Here is a 19,455-nt window from a genome sequence, read left to right as displayed (position 1 = left end):
CTTTAAAGGGAGACTGTCAGCACAAACTGCCCACCCCCAACAATACGTTTAAATAGCAATGTGTCTTTCTAAAAGAGAATGTCATTCAAGCCTTTAGATAAGCAATTTACTGCCTCCCCTTTGATGGTAAAAAAAAAAAAAAAAAAATCACTGCTTTATTTCATATTGCAAATGAGGCTTAAGTGCTCTGGGAGTGCCAAAGCAATTCCCAAGCTTTTGCCTCTCTAGCTCTATCCCTCTACTGTGTAGTCAAGTCAGTGAGTTGTCAGTGAAGCAGACTAAGGTGGGGCTGGATGGGAACTAAAGATGGTGGGGAGGCAGAAGGGTGGGAAGTGCTCTGATCATGCCCAGAGCACTTAAGCCTCATTTGCATATGAAGTACAACAGCAACTTTTCAGTAACAGACTGCATCAGTAAAGGTGTGGAGGAAAATATCTGTCAGGGACCAACATGATTATATAAAAGTTTGGTATTGTCACACACTATATATATATATATATATATATATATATATATATATATATATATATATACTATGCACATACTGTATATATAATTACATACACGTTCTATCGCAATATAAAAAGGCTCATTTAAATATCTAAAAATGCAGAAAGTAAATTACATAAGAAAAAGTTTATGCCAATTGTATTTCATTTTTTGTCTTTTTTAGAGCCATAAATTATACGATATATTATTTTCTATAAAATTGTAGGGAACATATTTTTCTTATTTTTGTAAAGCAGGGGGATTTGTGGAAATAATGGACACTGTGCGCCGCTTTCTACCCTAAACCACAAAATAGAGATTTTTTTTTTTCCCTGAAAAGCTGTAACAGTCATGAAGTGACAATGGGATACAAAGACCCCATGGCGGGGAGCACACCTGTCTTCATTTCACAGAAGAATGAGGTCATAAAGAGATTACGTGGCTGATTTAGGAACTTGTGCTAAGCTGCCAGACCCTTATGGCCAATTCACTTGAAATATTTACTAATTGGTGGTAAGCCAAGGAGCAGAATGGGCCATCAGAAGGTGTCTGTCACCCCAGGCTCCCAGCTTCTCCATCACAGGTCCCACCAAGCTCTGGTGTGGTTTACTTACAAGATTTTCTTTTTCAAATTTGGAAAGTGTTTTATTTTATCTTTCTTTTTTGCCATCAGACAGTAAAAGGGGAAATATGTCTTTTATGGAAACAGTTCTAATTTACTTATAGGATGACTCAAAACCGTGCGTACATATTTCATAGGGTCTGCCATACATACCGGGAGTGGGAAAAATGATATGCGCGGCAGACTGACTACAAACATATATACAAGAGAAGAAAAAGGATTAGAGATGCGTAGAAAATATATATATACACACATATACACTCACTGGCCACTTTATTAGGTACACCTGTCCAACTGTGTGTTAAGACTTAATTTCTAATCAGCCAATCACATGGCGGCAACTCAGTGCATTTAGGCATGTAGACATGGTCAAGACAATCTCCTGCAGTTCAAACCGAGCATCAGTATGGGGAAGAAAGGTGATTTGAGTGCCTTTGAACGTGGCATGATTGTTGGTGCCAGAAGGGCTGGTCTGAGTATTTCAGAAACTGCTGATCTACTGGGATTTTCACGCACAACCATCTCTAGGGTTTACAGAGAATGGTCCGAAAAAGAAAAAAAACCAAGTGAGCGGCAGTTCTGTGGGCGGAAATGCCTTGTTGATGCCAGAGGTCAGAGGAGAATGGGCAGACTGGTTCGAGCTGATAGAAAGGCAACAGTGACTCAAATTGCCACCCGTTACAACCAAGGTAGGCAGAAGAGCATCTCTGAACGCACAGTGCGTCGAACTTTGAGGCAGATGGGCTACAGCAGCAGAAGACCACACCGGGTACCACTCCTCTCAGCTAAGAACAGGAAACTGAGGCTACAATTTGCACAAGCTCATCGAAATTGGACAGTAGAAGATTGGAAAAACGTTGCCTGGTCTGATGAGTCTCGATTTCTGCTGCGACATTCGGATGGTAGGGTCAGAATTTGGCGTAAACAACATGAAAGCATGGATCCATCCTGCCTTGTATCAACGGTTCAGGCTGGTGGTGGTGGTGTCATGGTGTGGGGAATTTTTTCTGGGCACTCTTTGGGCCCCTTGGTACCAATTGAGCATCGTTGCAACGCCACAGCCTACCTGAGTATTGTTGCTGACCATGTCCATCCCTTTATGACCACAATGTACCCAACATCTGATGGCTACTTTCAGCAGGATAATGCGCCATGTCATAAAGCTCGAATCATCTCAGATTGGTTTCTTGAACATGACAATGAGTTCACTGTACTCAAATGGCCTCCTCAGTCACCAGATCTCAATCCAATAGAGCATCTTTGGGATGTGGTGGAACGGGAGATTCGCATCAGGGATGTGCAGCCGACAAATCTGCGCCAACTGTGTGATGCCATCATGTCAATATGGTCCAAAATCTCTGAGGAATGCTTCCAGCACCTTGTTGAATCTCTGCCACGAAGAATTGAGGCAGTTCTGAAGGCAAAAGGGGGTCCAACCCCTTACTAGCATGGTGTACCTAATAAAGTGGCCAGTGAGTGTATATATTTTTTTTTTTTTCATGATATTACAAGTTAATGTGTGTATATATATATATATATATATATATATATATATATATACACACATACATATACATATATACACACACGGTATATATATATATATAATTTATATATATAGTGAAGGAAGTATTTGGTCCCTTGCTGATGTTGTAAGTCACAGACATGAACAGTCTATAATTTTAAGGGTAGGTTAACTTTAACATTGAGAGATAGAATATCAAAACTAAAATCCAGAAAATCACATTGTATAAATTATATAGATGTATTTGCATTTTGCAGTGAGAAATAAGTATTTGATCCCTCTGGCAAACAAGACTTAATACTTGATGGCAAAACCCTTGTTGGCAAGCACAGCAGTCAGACTTTTTTTGCAGTTGATGATGAGGTTTGCGCACATGTCAGGAGGAATTTTGGTCCACTCCTCTTTGCAGATCATCTCTAAATCATTAAGATTTTGAGGCTGTCACTTGGTAACTCGGAGCGTCAGCTCCCTCCATAAGTTTTCTATGGGATTAAGGTCTGGAGACCGGCTAGGCCACTCCATGACCTTAGTGTGCTTCTTTTTGAGCCACTCCTTTGTTGCCTTGGCTGTATGTTTTGGGTCATTGTCTTGCTGGAATATCAATCCATGACTCATTAATAATGTCATGGTGGAGGGAAAGCGGTTGTCACTCAGGATTTTACGATACATGGCTTCATCCATTCTCCCATTGATGAGGTGAAGTAGTTAGTCCTGTGCCCTTAGCAGAGAAACACACCCAAAACATAATGTTTCCACCTCCATGCTTGACAGTGGGGATGGTGTTCTTTGGGTCATAGGCAGCATTTCTCTTCCTCCAAACACGGCGAGTTGAGTTAATGCCAAAGAGCTCAATTTTTGTCTCATCTGACCACAGCACCTTCTCCCAATCACTCACAGAATCATCCAGATGTTGACTGGCAAACTTCAGACGGGCCTGCACATGTGCCTTCTTGAGCAGGGGGACCTTGCGGGCACTGCAGGATTTTAAACCTTTACGGCGTAATGTATCACCAATGATTTTCTTGGTGAATGTGGTCCGAGCTGTCTTGAGATCATTATCAAGTCCCCCCCCCTCCATGTAGTTTTAGGCTCTCACCTTCATCATGATCAAGGATACCCCACAAGGTGGGATTTTTGGCTATACCTTTTTTCCCTCGTAATCACCATGACTGGACGCCTTGGAAAAACGCTACTAACCTGCAGATATTTCGCAAGTCTGCAGATAAATATCAATAAAATGCTGCCCTGCTGCCTTACTGTAAGTTCGGCTACTGGGAGAAAATATTCTTATTTTCTCCCAGGAGCCGCCGGCTTTCAGTCATAGAGGCGAGCACAGAACGGCTACAGTCAACACTCACTATACCGTGAGTAGTGGCTATAAGCATGCCCTGGCATTCTGATTGACAGCTGGGGCAAGCTTACAGTTTCCGCTCACAGTATAGTGAGCAGTATTACGACTGTAACCTCTCCGTGCACCGCCCCCATACTGAAAGCCAGTGGCTCCTGGGAGGAAATAAGTTCATTTTCTCCCAATAGCTCCACTTTCAGTAAGGTGACCAGACTGTATCGTAACCCTATTTACCCTTCAAAATAATCCTATGAAAGCAGGCTAATAGTGTTTCCCAAGGTCACAGGTTCACTTTAAATGGAAGTGGACATAAGATTGCTTAAATAAGTTTTTCTGTTAAATGCTTTTTTCTCGTTTTTTTTCACCCATATTGAATTCTGTATGAAAAAAGAGAAATCTTGCCATTTTCACACTGGCCACTGCTGCTTTTTAAAACTCTAACTTTATTGTAATGAAATTCAAATGTACATTAGCCACCATGAACAGACTCCTACCCTTTCTTTTTGTTTCGAAGCATCTAATGAGCGTGTGCAGAGGTCATTGTGAAGGGAGGAGGAGGTGAGCTGTGACATGGATTATTGTGATAGGTGGACTCTGTTATCAGCTGTGTACAGAGGTGTTATCAATCATTATAATCCTGCCCCTGATGATAAGGATCCTGCTTAACACTCTTCCTGAAAAGACAGGAAGTATGAGTCTAAAATAGCCCCAGTGGCCAGTCAGAAATTTGCAAAATTCCTAATTTTTTAATAAAGATGTTGAAAAATAATTGAAAAATAACCACCAACAAGAATTAATTTAAACAATATTTCATTTTTTGATTATCATTTTTGTCCCCTAATTTTTTATTTGTTATTTTTCCAAATCAGTACATCATTTGTTCACTCCCAAAAGGGCAGTTGTTATATTTCACATGGACATCATTACATGTTGGTATCTGCTTACAGGGTCTAGTGAGGGAAAAAGTAAAATAAAAAAGGGTTCACGGTGTGTTTTCTAGTTTGCCCCAAAAAATTGTTAAAATAAAAAAAGAAGAAGAGGGTGGTTTTCCATGCTACTCTTATCAAACAGTGCATGAAAAATAGACAGTATATGAGTGCTGTCTGAATTTCTCCACAGACCCAAAGCCTTGAATTAGTGAGACTGATCCGTGACTTGGATCAAAATTAGACATGTGCACATGTTTCGGTGCAGACCACTCTGTCTGCAAAAATGCAAGGCCGTGTGAACAGACAAATGGACTATGCCTAAAAAAACATCTGCACAAGCGCATCCCATCTCCCTAAACAAATAAAAGGCCATCAAAAGTTCCAAAAAAAACAAAATGGTACCAATGAAAACAACAAGTTGTCTGATAAAAATAAGTGCTATAAATAGGGGTTTTTAAATGCAACAAACAAAAAAAAATAATCTGAAAAAATGCTTTTATTGTGCCAAAGTAAAAATAAAACGAAATAATTTTTAAAAAAATCTATTTTTCTCTCCATTTAATATATATATATATATATATATTTATTATTATTTTTTTTTTCTAAACTGAGAAATTATATATTATATAATTATATGTATATATTCCTTTTAATTGGTGTAAGAATTTGTTTTTTTTTATTATGATTATCATTATATATATATATATATATATATATATATATATATATATATATATATATATATTTATTCGACTTATCTCCTGAACAAAATATCTTTTTAAGACCCAAATTAGAGAGGGAATTAAGTGGCAGGTTCAGTGCGCAGTCGCAGGTAATGCAGGGAGCGGAGCACCGCTCCGGTCTATGGGTGTTTTAGGGATTGTGCAGCTCTTTATTTAATCTATCTGGTGGATGTTGTCAGTCAAGGACCATTTGCTAACAAATAATCCTGTGAATCGTTACCTCTGTAATGATGCTTGAAATTACCAAATACCACTTACTTCCAGCACTGCTGCAATTAAAGGATAATTCCTCCGTCTGCGCGGAGAAAAATGGAAGAAAACTAAAACAACAAAACGGGATTCCTGGCAGCGCACGCCGCGGGTGACCACATATGTCACCGCTAAGTTTTCCGTAAGTGCATCCAATGTAAATATATTAAAAAATAAAAAAAAATAATAGGGAAAGAAATACAATTTATATAAGACAGACTGGGGAAATAATATATATTGTATGTTTGGACTCTTTAGGGTATGTGCACACGGAGTTTTTTGGATCTGCGGATTTTGTAGTAAAATTTCCCTGCGGTTTTACACCTCATAATGGATGAGATGTGAAACTGCAGCGGTTCTGCACAAAAGAAATGACATGCTGCGGATTGTAAACTGCAGCAAAACCGCGCTGAAAAATCCGCAGCATGTGCACAGCGTTTTTTTTTTTACATAGGAAATAAAGGTACTGTACAACGCAGCAGAATCCGCAGCGTGTGCACACACCCTTAGGCTACTTTCACACATCAGTTTTTTGCCGTCAGGCAGGATCCGGCTTTTTTTAGAAAAAACGGATCCGGCATAAATTTTGGAGAACTGTAGAAACGGATCCGTTTTTTTGCTGGATCCGTCTCTGTTCCTGGCGGCTGGCCAATTGGATCTGAGCATGCGCAGACTTAAAAAAACCGGATCCGGTTGCTGGATCCGTCTTTTTCTGGATCCGGCGCATTCCGGCGCCCATAGACTTTCATTGTAGCAAAAAGCTGGAAGCGCCGGATCCGGCGCTTCTGGCTTTTTCGCCGGAGACAAAAAACGTTACAGTAGACGTTTTTTCAAGACGCCGGAATGAGACAAGTTGCCGGATCCGGCAAAAAACGGATTAAACGCAATGCCATCCGGCGCGATCCGGCGCTAATGCAAGTCAATGGGGAAAAAACGGATCCGGCATTGCATTTTGCCGGATCCGTTTTTTCAAAAAAAAGCCGGATCGCGCCTGAAGGCAAAAAACTGATGTGTGAAAGAGGCCTAAGTGTACGTTCACACTGCTGTACGGGTAATTGCCTCGGATGTCACCCTTTTTGTTGATCCACAGAATGGGCTGGGTATTGCGATCCAAGCACAGACCTTACGTCACGGTGGTGTGAACATAAAGTATATCGAGTACAATATTATTTGATTTGTGACTTTAATGCATGTAATTTGGGGCTAAAAAAAAATAAATCATTTTAGTAATTGAGTTTCATTAAAAAAAATGTCATCGCTACTTTTGTCTGCTGTGGGCTGCAGAATGAGTTAACTGAGGATCCGTCAGTGAGCTTGTTCTGACGGTCTATTGGGAGAGTTTGTAACACTTATCTGGCTTTTTGACCTGGTCTCTGCTAATTTATGACCGCAGTTAATATTAAAATTGAATGCACAAGGAAATAAAGCGCCTGTGAAAGTAAAAAGGTGCAAAAGTTTTAATGAACCCCGATAGCAAAGATGATTTTTAGCTCCAAATATGTGCATTTTATGTTAATTTAAAAAAAAAACTATCCACCCAAAAAGAGGACAACCCCCTTTAGGGCCTTGTACGTACATCAACATCATTCACAGTCTGCTATGAGCTCACAATATATCACCATGTGCCTTGGATTTTATACAGAAATTTACATAATGGGGTAGGAATACCGTCGCTTTAAGCCCTCCTCCTGTTATAGTATCAGCAATAGCTGCACCTATTAGTTATAACTCACTGCCATTGTGTGTGCCAATACCCCAATTCCAGCGATGAGTCCCTTGCTGATCCGCATGCTGTCAGTTTGACAATCACAGTTTTAGGTGCTGCAGATCAAGCAGAGCTCAAAATGCTGAGCTCTGTATAGCCCTGCCCACACGACTGATTGGCTGCTTCTGTGTACACTGTGCATAGGCAGAAAGCTACCAATTAGTGGTGGGGGTGTGGCTGGAGCAGGAGGTACAAGACACCTAGTCCTGTAATGATAATCTACTGATGATAAAACACTGATTTTAATAAAACAGTAAAACACAGCCTAGTAAGTGACACATTGCTGGAATTAGGTTCTCAGCCCCTACATCATGCTGCTCTGTGATTTAGGGTCCCGTCACATTTAGTGATGCACCAGCGATCCCGACCACGATACGACCCGGTCTGGATCGCTGGTGCATCGCTAAGTGGTCGCTAGTGAGCTGCCAAACAGGCAGATCTCACCAGTGACATAGCAGCGGTCGGCGGTCGTTACTTACCTGTCAGACGAGGCGATCCTGACGTCCTCCCGCCCGCATCCAAGCGTCGCTCGTCGGCGCCACCAGGAATCCCAGCAGGAAGCCGCCGCCGAGAAACGGCCCAGGACGTTCTTGCGCGATCAGTGATAGACAGCGGGGGAGCCGGTCGGAGGCATCACACACAGCGATATCGCTAGCAATATCTCTGCTGCATCACAAAATCGGTGACGCTTTAGCGATATCGCTAGCGATCTCGCTCAGTGTGACAGGCCCTTTACATAGCAAAAACCTTCGGACAGATTCCCTTTAAGAATATTAATTTATTTTTTATTGCATTTGCACGTGTTTTTTTTGTCCAGTGTTTGGTCTTTTTGCCTGTTTTTGATTTGTGACAATTTCTTCTAATTTGCAAATTCTTTGAAATTTATTCTATATTTGTGTTCCCCAGTTATTTTTTTTTTATGTTATGTTATGTCAGTTATAGTGTGATAGAACTTTGGAGTTGCCTGTGACATTTTGATGGGACATGAGACTTTTTGGTTCACAAAATTTTGAAGAATTTGGTCAAAAATTGACAACAAACATCACAAGCAAAAAAGTAGTAACTAAAAGAAAACACAAATGATAAATTGGACCGATAGTGTAAAACAGTATAGTAGATTGCGTGAATGAAAAAAAACGCACAGTATTCTTAAATTCATTCCAGGCTAGTATTAGATGCTGATATTTTACATTCAAACCCAGCGCGCATTTTAAAGAGGACCTTTCTCCTAATTTTTCAGGTTCAATTGGACACATGATGTAATATTGACTACAGAAGGGACCCATTTTTTTTTTTATTTCAACTATCCGATACAAAGGTATTAGCAAAGTATTTGGCACCTAATGAGTTTTCTTTTACTTCCCATGTTTTTTCATAGCTTAGAGCAGGTTTCTGAGTGTATGAGATGTAAGGAAACAGCTCTGGTCCATCCTCCAGCATGAATAGAAAGCACAGATAACATACTTTTCAGATAAGGTAACTGGAGGGAAAGGGGCAGCACAGCTGAGTTTAGACGTGTCAAATTACAAACCCTTCTATCCACTCTCTTCCTCTCACAGCACTGTCTGTTCTGCTGTACTGTCCCTCTCCTACATTACTGACTCATCTCTGATGAGGCTATCATACTAATGTCTGTTGTGCTCAACTTGTACTCCCTGTGTAGTGAGATCACAGAAGGTTTCATTACATATCACACAGGAGTCCCCAAGAACAGGCAGATTACTTCTACATGAGAAGTAACGTCAGCCTGATTTCAATGCAGAGCTAATACAAGGTGCTTGAGCACAGCAGACATGAGTGTGATTACTCAGTAATCAGGAGAGCTGATAGAAGGGTTTGTAATGTGACACCGCTAAACTCTGTTGCACTGCCCCTCCACCACATTGACTAATGAAGGAGGTTAGACCAGGAGATCAGAGCTGTCTGACAATATATATCTTACACACTGAGCAACCTACTTCACGCTATGGTGGGGGCGTGCTCTTCTTTTCCTTTAGGGTTCCGTTCTGCTTATGATTGGTCAGTATTATATAGGAAGAACTACACGCCCCCCCCCCCCAGTCAAAACTATCTGATAACACTCACTTGGGCTTAAAAAGTTAACTCGTTAGGTGCCAAATACCTTAGATTGCGAATATCTCCGTTGAGCAGCCACCATTTCATCCTGTGCCTAGCTCGATGTGAAAAATTTGGTGAAAGGTCCTGGTTAAACACATTTTCTGCATTTTATAGCTTGCCTTCATCAAATGTCTTTTTAATGTTCTAGAATTGTAATGTCGTCGGTATAAAAACTGTTAAACACATTAGCCACCTGCAATTATTTTGTTAAAAATGTGACATTTAAAAACCAAAAAAAAAGTTTAAAAAAACTTTTCATTCGAAATCAAACTTAAATTTTATAGAACACATGAGGCCCATTTAGACAAATCTAGCCCGATCCGATCTGTTCCCATGGGCAAAATCTCCAATAATAGACCATGTTGTAATAAAAGCCTCCTCACTGGAACCCATTGCTCATAATAACTGGCAAACCGGCTGATTAAATGCTCGTTTAGATGAGCACTTTGAAATAATTTGTTCACACAAACAGCTCTTGAAAACTCTGCAGTCAACTAGATATTGATCCTGAAACCTTGTGATTCCTTTGTTCACTTGGGTGGCGGTATTAATGCCGGGGATCAAACTGAAAATCCTGTACAGTATTAGAGTAAATTTCGCTCTCCGGTGGATTATGCTTTAAGCCCGTGTGAATCGCAGACGATCCCAGGATCTGTATTGCTGCGTCTGAATTTTTATGAGAGTTTCCGTCCACTTGTTTATACGGCGTTGAATCACACTCCCTGCGCCTTATAGGGCTCACTCTGTAAACCCCTTCTGTGGTATTCACAATAATTAATATTTTAGTTAATAATTGTGTTCTCCCCGTTAAATAAAATTTCTGGAGCATCTTTTCTGAGAATCCCCATGAAATCTCTAAATAAGGAGAAAGCTACAATTAGCTAATTCCAGATATTAAGAAGTTTCAGACCGACCACTGACCACTCCCCATAGAAAACGCAGAGGTGGTTCATTACTGCCTTCCTGATCTTCGTATACACAGCGTTGACCAAGCGCTTTGTATAGAGTACAGTAAGCACTGACAGTGCTTCATTCTCTGGACCCAGTGTTCATGTGATTGCCGGGTGTAAGGCAAGAAAAGGAACTGCTGGGTCCTAGGAGTCCCAGTCAGCTCTGCTATGCAGGCAGGAGGCGGAATTTACCCTGTAACTTATGCTAATCTATCAGCCCCATTTACAAGGGGAATCAGCAATAAATAGTATGTATGAATATATTAAAATACTCACCCCCTAAAGGTATTTTAATACCTTCTGGGGACAGGGTTTGTATGAAATAAATGAGAAAAAATATATAAAATACAAAACTAATCAAAGACATCCAATCCAATTATTGTTTCAAGACATGCACCTGTCAAAAACCAAAAATGTCCAATAGATAAAAAATAATTTCTACAAAAGGGAAAGCAACGTAAAATATTTTTTGAAAGCATTCATTAAGTGTTTATAAAAAGCATAGTTTTCATAAAAAAATAAATAAAAGAAAAAAAAAATTGTATTTACTATATGATATCCACCACCCTCTACGATGTCAGCCCCCCAAAAAATGAATAAAAAATAATACATAAAAATGTCACAAAAATTAAGACCCACGGATCGCAAAAATTATTTGAATATCTAAACGAGAAAAGTTTGGAGAGCAGTTTAAAAAAAAATCACATGTACGGGATAAAAAAAAAAAAAATAAGAATTTGCTTGGTCAGGAAGGGGGAAAATGGCCTGAAATGATTGAAGAAAATAAAATATCTTCAAAATACTTTGATTTCAATAACAAAAGAAAAATTAAATACATGATACATTCTCTTTTAAAAGGGGCAATCTAGCAGTGCTATGAATGCTGGAGCTGTGTATAGCGCCGCCCACAACAATGATTGGCAGTGTACACAAAAAGCTGCCAAATCAGTGTTGGGGGTGTGGTTGGACCAGGAGGCATGCGACACCGAGTCTTATAGTGATAATCTCCTGTTGATAAAACCCTGATGTATTGAAACAGCAGCACAAAGATTAGTAAATGACATCACTGGAATCAGGGTCTCTGCCTACATTGTGCTGCTCTCAGACTACACAGTAAAAACCTGCTGATAGATTCCCTTTGAGAACAAAAATTAAATGAAGCCTTAACGAATCAGATTTTTTTTGTACCTTTTTTCTAGTTTTCTGAATGTGTAATGCATATATATATAACATTAAATGAAAACCCATTTCAGAAAGATTAGATCCTATGCTAAAGTTAATCATGACAGAAAACAGATAACTCAAAGACTATAAATATTTAAAATGCAAGGCAGACATTTCTTCCCCGCTCCGAACACATGTAATACGGTAGCAGCAATTAAGCTATTTTTCCTGTAAACGGTTTCAGCTTTTCTAGTTTTTTTTTTTTTTCAGCATTTTTTTTTTTTTTACTTTACTGTTGAAACTGAAATGCATTAATCCTTAAAAGGATTAATGTGAAAGTGATTGTTCTAAAAAAGAATAGCGTGTGGATAAACGTAAGTGTTTGGAGAACCCTCCGTCGGTGGGCAGAGACTCTTCTTGACCACTGCACGCAGGCATTACTGGGGGAGATCAATAAATATTAGCTTTAGAGAAGACGAGATACAGAAAAGAGCCGCATCGTATTCAGAAGTCGGCACGGGTGAACCTGAAATTATCTCATTCAAGCCGGACCTTTTTTTTTTTTTTTTTCCCTTCCGCCGGCATCCCATGTGCTGGCTGTTAAAACAGTTAAATTAAGGCATGAATGTAATTAGATAAATTGTTTTGGGTCTAGATTTGGTGAAGAAGGATCTCAAGACCATTTTTTTTGGACTCGCTTTCTCCAGAATTTAGATTTATATATATATTAGTTTATAAAAATGACTGAGAATGGTGATAATTAGAACAGAATTTAAAGAGGCCCTATTCACCAGGTCAAAAGTGGCCAGTTTTTGCTCTTTTGTTATTTCGCTGATTATATATTTTTTTTTTTTTATTTTTTTATTTAGTGCTAATAAAAAAGAAAATTATGATTTTTGTAAAATAAGACTTTGGAACTTGGTCATGAGCTTGGTCAAGAGCTTGGTCAAGAGCTTGGCCAAGAGCTTGGCCAAGAGCTTGGTCAAGAGCTTGGCCAAGAGCTTGGTCAAGAGCTTGGTCAAGAGCTTGGTCAAGAGCTTGGTCAAGAGCTTGGTCAAGAGCTTGGTCAAGAGCTTGGTCAAGAGCTTGGTCAAAAGCTTGGCCAAAAGCTTGGCCAAGAGCTTGGCCAAGAGCTTGGCCAAAAGCTTGGCCATTTTTTTCACGGATGACAAAATAGAAAATAGTTTCACCACCTTCTTCTATCAGCCAGTGGAAAACGGACAAGGACACGCATGGCATCTGAATGCTGTCCGATTTTTTATAGACCCATAGACTTGTGTTGATGATTTTTAATCTGACGGGTCTCATTGACTTTTTGTGGACCATGCAGTTTGTGAAAAATCTCAGACATGTGAAGAGCTCCATTCACAATTATAGCAGTTATACCCATCTGTGAAAAACACAGATAGCACTCATATGCAAAAAAAAAAAAAAACAAAAAAAAACACGACAACGTCTGAATGAGCCCTAAATCTGACAATGAAATAATGGCAGATGGGCAAATAAAAACTGGCTATGGTGAGGTCTGGCACCATAAGCGTCATTGTGCTATGCCAATAACTCACACAATGGAAAAGCTTTTTGTAGCAATATTCCTCTAAGTACCATATTTCTTCTAAAAGTAAAAAACAACAATTGACAATGAAGGGTCTTTTTGGTTTTATTGTGCCACCATATTCTGTATTGCTGCATACATCAGCCCTCCCAATCCTAGAAAGGAGTGTGTAAAATAGCATTTCAAGTCCAGCTCAGTTTCAGGTTTTTTTTTTCGTGCATATAATTTAAAGAACTGTAAAAAATTTCTTGCTTGGACTTTCAAATAATTTTTTTCAAGATAGTTGGGGCCAATTTTTTAATGTTATTTTGTTACTATCCTTTATTTTTTTTGCTTAGATCAGTTAGAAAATATAACAAAAACATGCCTACGACGACAAATATATTTTAAACTCTGCTCCCCTTTCTGTGACAAGTATTTATATATATCGGATACGTGCTTTTTATTTTCCAGTGAGGGCATGGCAAGTTATAACAATTTGGATAGGCAGCACTTTATTTTTTTTGCTTTTAATTTATTTATTTTCTATTTATATCACACAATGCTTCGCCGCCCATGAGGTCATTTCAACAATTAAATCTTTTTTTATTCATGTGATTAGCCCTGTAACTGGGGCTGACATTTAACACCCGGTTACAGGTCAAATTTCAATTCATGTTAAGCACTGTGTATGCAGCAATCGGGAAGGCAGAGACAGTAATAAACCTTCCCTGCCTTCTTTTTGAGGAGTCCGGCTGTGTCTGACAGCAAGCTTTCCTTTCCCAGACAATTTCATGCAGTTCCTATAATATGCAGCGACATTTTAGAACATCACTGCAGAGCATAACGTGCATCTTGCTCAGGCGTTCAAAGTGTATGGGCGGTCTGGCAGTAGTTAAACAAAGTTGGCTTCACGGTTTATTAATCTACAGGATTTTTTACATGATCCTGAAATAATCAGTCTTGAAGAAATCCAACAGAACAAAGCGGTTAATCTCCTGAAGATCAATTATTCAATCTTTGACTGGTGGCTGGCTGAAGACTAACTCCTTGATAAATATTTTATCCTACTGCAGCCAGGGTAAAGGGGAGAGGCTCCTGCTGCAGCCAAGGTAAAGAGGAGAGGCTCGTGCTGCAGCCAGGGTAAAAGGGGAGAGGCTCCTGCTGCAGCCAGTTGTCTTACAGACAGATACAGATTGGTGAGAAAATAAAGAGGGGACATGGCTAAGCCAGAGACACAGGGAAGAATTCTTTATATATTGCTCAGTATTAATTATATGAGAATAAAGAATAATTAATATCAAGAAATAAGGGAGCGGAAATCAGGAATTTCTATGATTTTTTTTTATAGATTTTAAAAAAAACTCTGCCAGTGTGAATATATGCCATCACTAGGTATCGTTAAATGACCATGCTATCTAAAGCTAAAGGTATGGAACTTTTTTCTATAAAGTGGTCTACATTCCATTATAGACAAACATGATGAAAGCGTATACTGTCCATACTGTAGTATATAAAGGGGTGTGCGTGGGGTAGGGTGGGGGCGAGTTAAAAATAAAGCACGCAGCCCAGAGACACAATAGAAATAATGATGGCCTTTCAACCGTCTGGGGACTTCATTAGACTACTAGAAGTTTTCAGCCTCCCAGAGGTATGGTATGTAATCCTTTTAAGAAAAGGAGCTTGTTATATGGATTTCATCTGAACTGAAACAACGCATTATGGCAAAGTAATGTAGACAACTACCGTATATCAACAGGCTAAAATAAAAATTAGTGCAGGTACACAACAACTTGTCTGATGCAATCTCAAAATTAAAAAATGCTTAAAATTGCTAAAAAAAAAAAATACTAGAATATTAGATGTTCGAGAAAAACACCAAATTACTAAAAATAAATGATCCACTGTTGGATTACTAGGGGGTCCCTGCTTTGGCTTTCCTGCCTTTACTTCTGGTCACTCTGCTCTTCCGTGTATATCTGCCAATGGCTGAAACACAGAGATTACAAATTTGAAAAAAAAAGAAAATGTCATTTACTACATTTAACTTTTTTTTTTTTTTTTTTTTTAAATCTATGTAAGAAATTAACTTTTATACCGTGGTTTAGGAGGTCGGAGCTGCACCTATCAGGCATTTATGGCAAAGCCAAAGGAAATTCTCCGAATGGAAATGAAAGGAATGACATTAGTCAGTTCCACGTCTCTATCGCTAGATACTGGTTCCTCTACGCTGGGCCAATGCTCTTGTATTGGACAGCCCACCTCAGCTTTCGGCAGTGTGCATGTCAGTGTGTGATGCGAGTATACAGCAGCTTCTCACAAAATTAGAATATCATCAAGTTAATTTATTTCAGTTCTTCGATACAAAAAGTGAAACATATTCTAGAGAGTCATTACACACAGAGTGATCTATTTCACGTGTTTATTTCTGTTAATGTTGATGATTATGGCTTATAGCCAATGAAAACACAAAAGTCATTATCTCAGTAAATTAGAATACTTTATAACACCAGCTTGAAAAATGATAGTAAAATCCGAAATGTTGGCCTACTGAAATGTATGTTCAGTAAATGCAGTCATTACTTGGTTGGGGCTCCTTTTGCATCAATTACTGCATCAATGCAGCATGGCATGGAGGCGATCAGCCTGTGGCACTGCTGAGGGGTTATGGAAGCCCAGGTTGCTTTGATAGCAGCATTCAGCTCGTCTGCATTGTTGGGTCTGGTGCCTCTCATCTTCCTCTTGACAATACTCCATAGATTCTCTATGGGGTTAAGGTCAGACGAGTTTTCTGCCAATCAAGCACATTGATACCGTTGTTTGTAAACCAGGTATTGGTACTTTTGGCCGTGTGGACAGGGGCCAAGTCCTGCTGGAGAATGACATTTCCATCTCCATAAGCTTGTCGGCAGAGGAAAGCATGAAGTGCTCTAACATGTCCTGGTAGACGGCTGCGCTGACTTTGGTCTTGATAAAACACAGTGGACCTACACCAGCAGATGACATGGCTCCCCAAACCATCAGTGATGGTGGAGACTTCACACTAGACCTCCAGCAGCTTGGATTGTGGCCTCTCCACTCTTCCTCCAGACTCTGGGACCTTGATTTCCAAATGAAATGCAACATTTACTTTCACCTGAAAACAACACGTTGGGCCACTGACAACAGTCCAGTTCTTTTTCTCCTTGGCGCAGGTAAGACGCTTCTGACGTTGTCTATTGGTCATGAGTGGCCTGACACAAGGAATGTGACACTTGTAGCCCATGTCCTGGATACGTCTGTGTGTGGTGGCTCTTAAAGCAATGACTCCAGCAGCAGTCCACACCTTGTGCATCTCCCCGAAATTTTTGAATGGCCTTTTCTTAACAATCCTTTCAAGGCTGCGGTTATCCTGGTTGCTTGTGCACCTTTTTCTACTACACTTTTTCCTTCCACTCAACTTTCCATTAATATGCCTGGATACAGCACTCTGTGAACAGCCAGCTTCTTTAGCAATGACCTTTTGTGGCTCACCCTCCTTGTGGAGTGTGGCAATGACTGCTGTCTGGACATCTGTCAAGTCAGCAGTCTTCCCCATGATTGTGGAGGCTACTGAAACAGACTAAGGGACCTTTATAAACGCTTAGGAAGCTTTTGCAGGTGTTTTTTGTTGATTATTCTAATTTACTGAGATGATGACTTTTGGGTTTTCATTGGCTGTAAGCCATAATCATCAACATTAACAGAAATAAACACGTGAAATAGATCACTCTGTGTGTAATGACTCTATATAGTATATGAGTTTCACTTTTTGTACTGAAGAACTGAAAAATTAACTTTTTGATGATATTCTAATTTTGTGAGAAGCACCTGTAGGTGGGCAGTGTGCATGTAAGTGGCTGATGTAAATGTATGTGGAAGATGTGAATATAGGTAGGCAATGTGGATGTAGGCGAATGTAGGTGGACGATGTAAAAGTAGGTGTTCGATATGCACGCAGGTGTGTGTAATATCAGTGTATGTATGTACGTACAGTGCATACATGTGTGCCTAAGGTGTATAATATATGCATCTATATATGAATAGGTAACGTTTAGATTCCTGTTTCATAGCAGTAATATGTACTTATTGCATTGGGAGAGCAGTACTAGGAAACTGTGCTGTATAGCGGTGATATGAATGGGTACAGTTTAGTTGTGCTATGGATGCAAGTAATAAACTTCAAGGGGAAAGGGACCACTTTGGCTGTGTTCTGTGGTGTGTCTGTGTAAGGCTGGTTTCACATAAGCGCTTTTGTGCGCAGCGCATCGTGCGCAGCCGTGCACATGCGCACTGCGCACCTATGTTTAACATGGCGTGCGCATGGTCTTGCGCACGCTTGCGTTTTCATGCGCATGCGTTTTTTTGTCTTTCGCGCCAGGCGTGCCAGACACAACATGTTGCATTTTTGGTCCGCCCTGTCTCGTAAAAAAAAACGCTTGCGCAAACGGAATGCGCAAAAACAACACACTGAAGTCTATGGGAACGCATGCGTGCGCATGGTCTTGCGCACGTTTGCGTTTTTTGTGCGCATGCGTTTTTGGAGGTAAACAAGTCTGGAATGTGGTCTAGACAATGGAAAACCACTCCCAAAAACCAAGGTGATAAAAGATTGTGTGGGCACTGGAATTCCCCAATACTCTACAGACTGAAAACAGCAAAATTGTGAAAATGTGAAATTGTGAAATGTCACACCTAAAACGCATGCGCATAAAAAACGTAAACACATGCAAAAACACATGTAAAACGCAAGCAACGCTGCGTTTTTCTGACGCATCTGTGTACGCATGACGTTAAAAAAACGCGTGTTTGTTTTGCGTATGGATGCGTTTTTCTTTGCGTTTTTTATGCGCACGATGCGCTGCGCAAAAAAACGCTAATGTGAAACTAGCCTAAGGGTAGGGATAGTGGGGAGCCACATTGAAGGCTTACACGGTCTCCTGTGTAATCCAGTTCTCATTAAAAAGATCACAGCTCAGAATCTCAAAACTTATCACCTCTTGACTTAAAATGCTATTGAAAGAAGCATATAGATACATAAATAAATGACCGTGTCCACTTCCACAATCAAGTGGAAGAATTATTTATGTTCATGTTCAAAGCAAAAATGTTTTGGCGAGCTGATATAACCAAGGAAACAGTAACATCAGCAATAAGTGTAAAAAATCCGACATTACCTGCCGCAAGATCATCATCCACCAGATCATGCTCTTCCTCCTGAACTTTCACCTCTGACCCAGCGGAGTCAGGACTACCGGTGCCAACCTGTACAGATTCTGCAGTCACTCCAGCTGGAAAATAATCATCCAAAAAAAAAAAAAAGAATAAACCTTTTGAACACACAATGACTAAAATGCAAGCTACACATCAAAAATACACAATAAAAACAATAAATAGAAGAGTAAAATTAGTTCTGAAGTACAAAATATAGAAATCATTCATATATAGGCTTCCAAAAAATAACTAAAAAAATTCAATAAAAAAAATCTAAAAAAAAAAAAAAATTTAAAAATTGTTACAAGTGATCAAAGTACAAAAATTCTAAAGCAAAATATTAGCGATAAAAACACTTTTTTTTTGTCTTTTAATTAACTAGAAATATCAGAGGTTAGGGTCTCAGAGGGCGCCTTGCGTCCCAGGGCTCCGGACATTCATAATAAATGTAAGATCAGATGATTAGGTGTTTAGGATAAAACTCTTCCTGTCCCGCAGATGCTGCTCATACATTCTTAATACGTAGAGAGCTGACATGGAAGAGCTGCACGCTGACCACAAAGACATGAACATGAACAGCGCTCCAGAATATGGCAGCTCCATATAAATAAAAGATACAACTAATAATATTGCACTTGACCTTCATTGTGCCGGATAAATAATTCTGTCTGTGTGTCGGCTCTGTTGCAAAAGAAACAACAAAAAAGGGGGGAAAAAAATGAGCCCCTTTATAGTATAATATGCCCCTCTCATCCAGTACTGCCTGACAACTTTGCTCATGCCTTAA

General features: G+C 39.6%; 1 protein-coding gene across 9 annotated transcripts in view; it reads right to left on the bottom strand.

Annotated features, from left to right (window-relative positions):
• WDR7 (WD repeat domain 7) overlaps positions 1-19,455 on the bottom strand; it is a 402,328-nt gene that overhangs the window by 200,662 nt on the left and 182,211 nt on the right. For all 9 annotated transcript variants that reach the window (XM_073584835.1, XM_073584827.1, XM_073584830.1 and 6 more), the window contains one exon: positions 18,632-18,745. In XM_073584835.1, coding sequence (XP_073440936.1) covers positions 18,632-18,745 — 114 coding nt within the window. The remainder of the gene's footprint in view (positions 1-18,631; positions 18,746-19,455) is intronic.

This window comes from Dendrobates tinctorius, unplaced genomic scaffold (genome assembly GCF_039654945.1).
Source record: "Dendrobates tinctorius isolate UK_male_01 unplaced genomic scaffold, ASM3965494v1 ptg000085l, whole genome shotgun sequence".
NCBI classification, from domain to species: domain Eukaryota; kingdom Metazoa; phylum Chordata; class Amphibia; order Anura; family Dendrobatidae; genus Dendrobates; species Dendrobates tinctorius.
The sequence above is the reverse complement of the archived record's forward strand: the minus strand, read 5'-3'. Positions and strand labels throughout refer to the sequence as shown.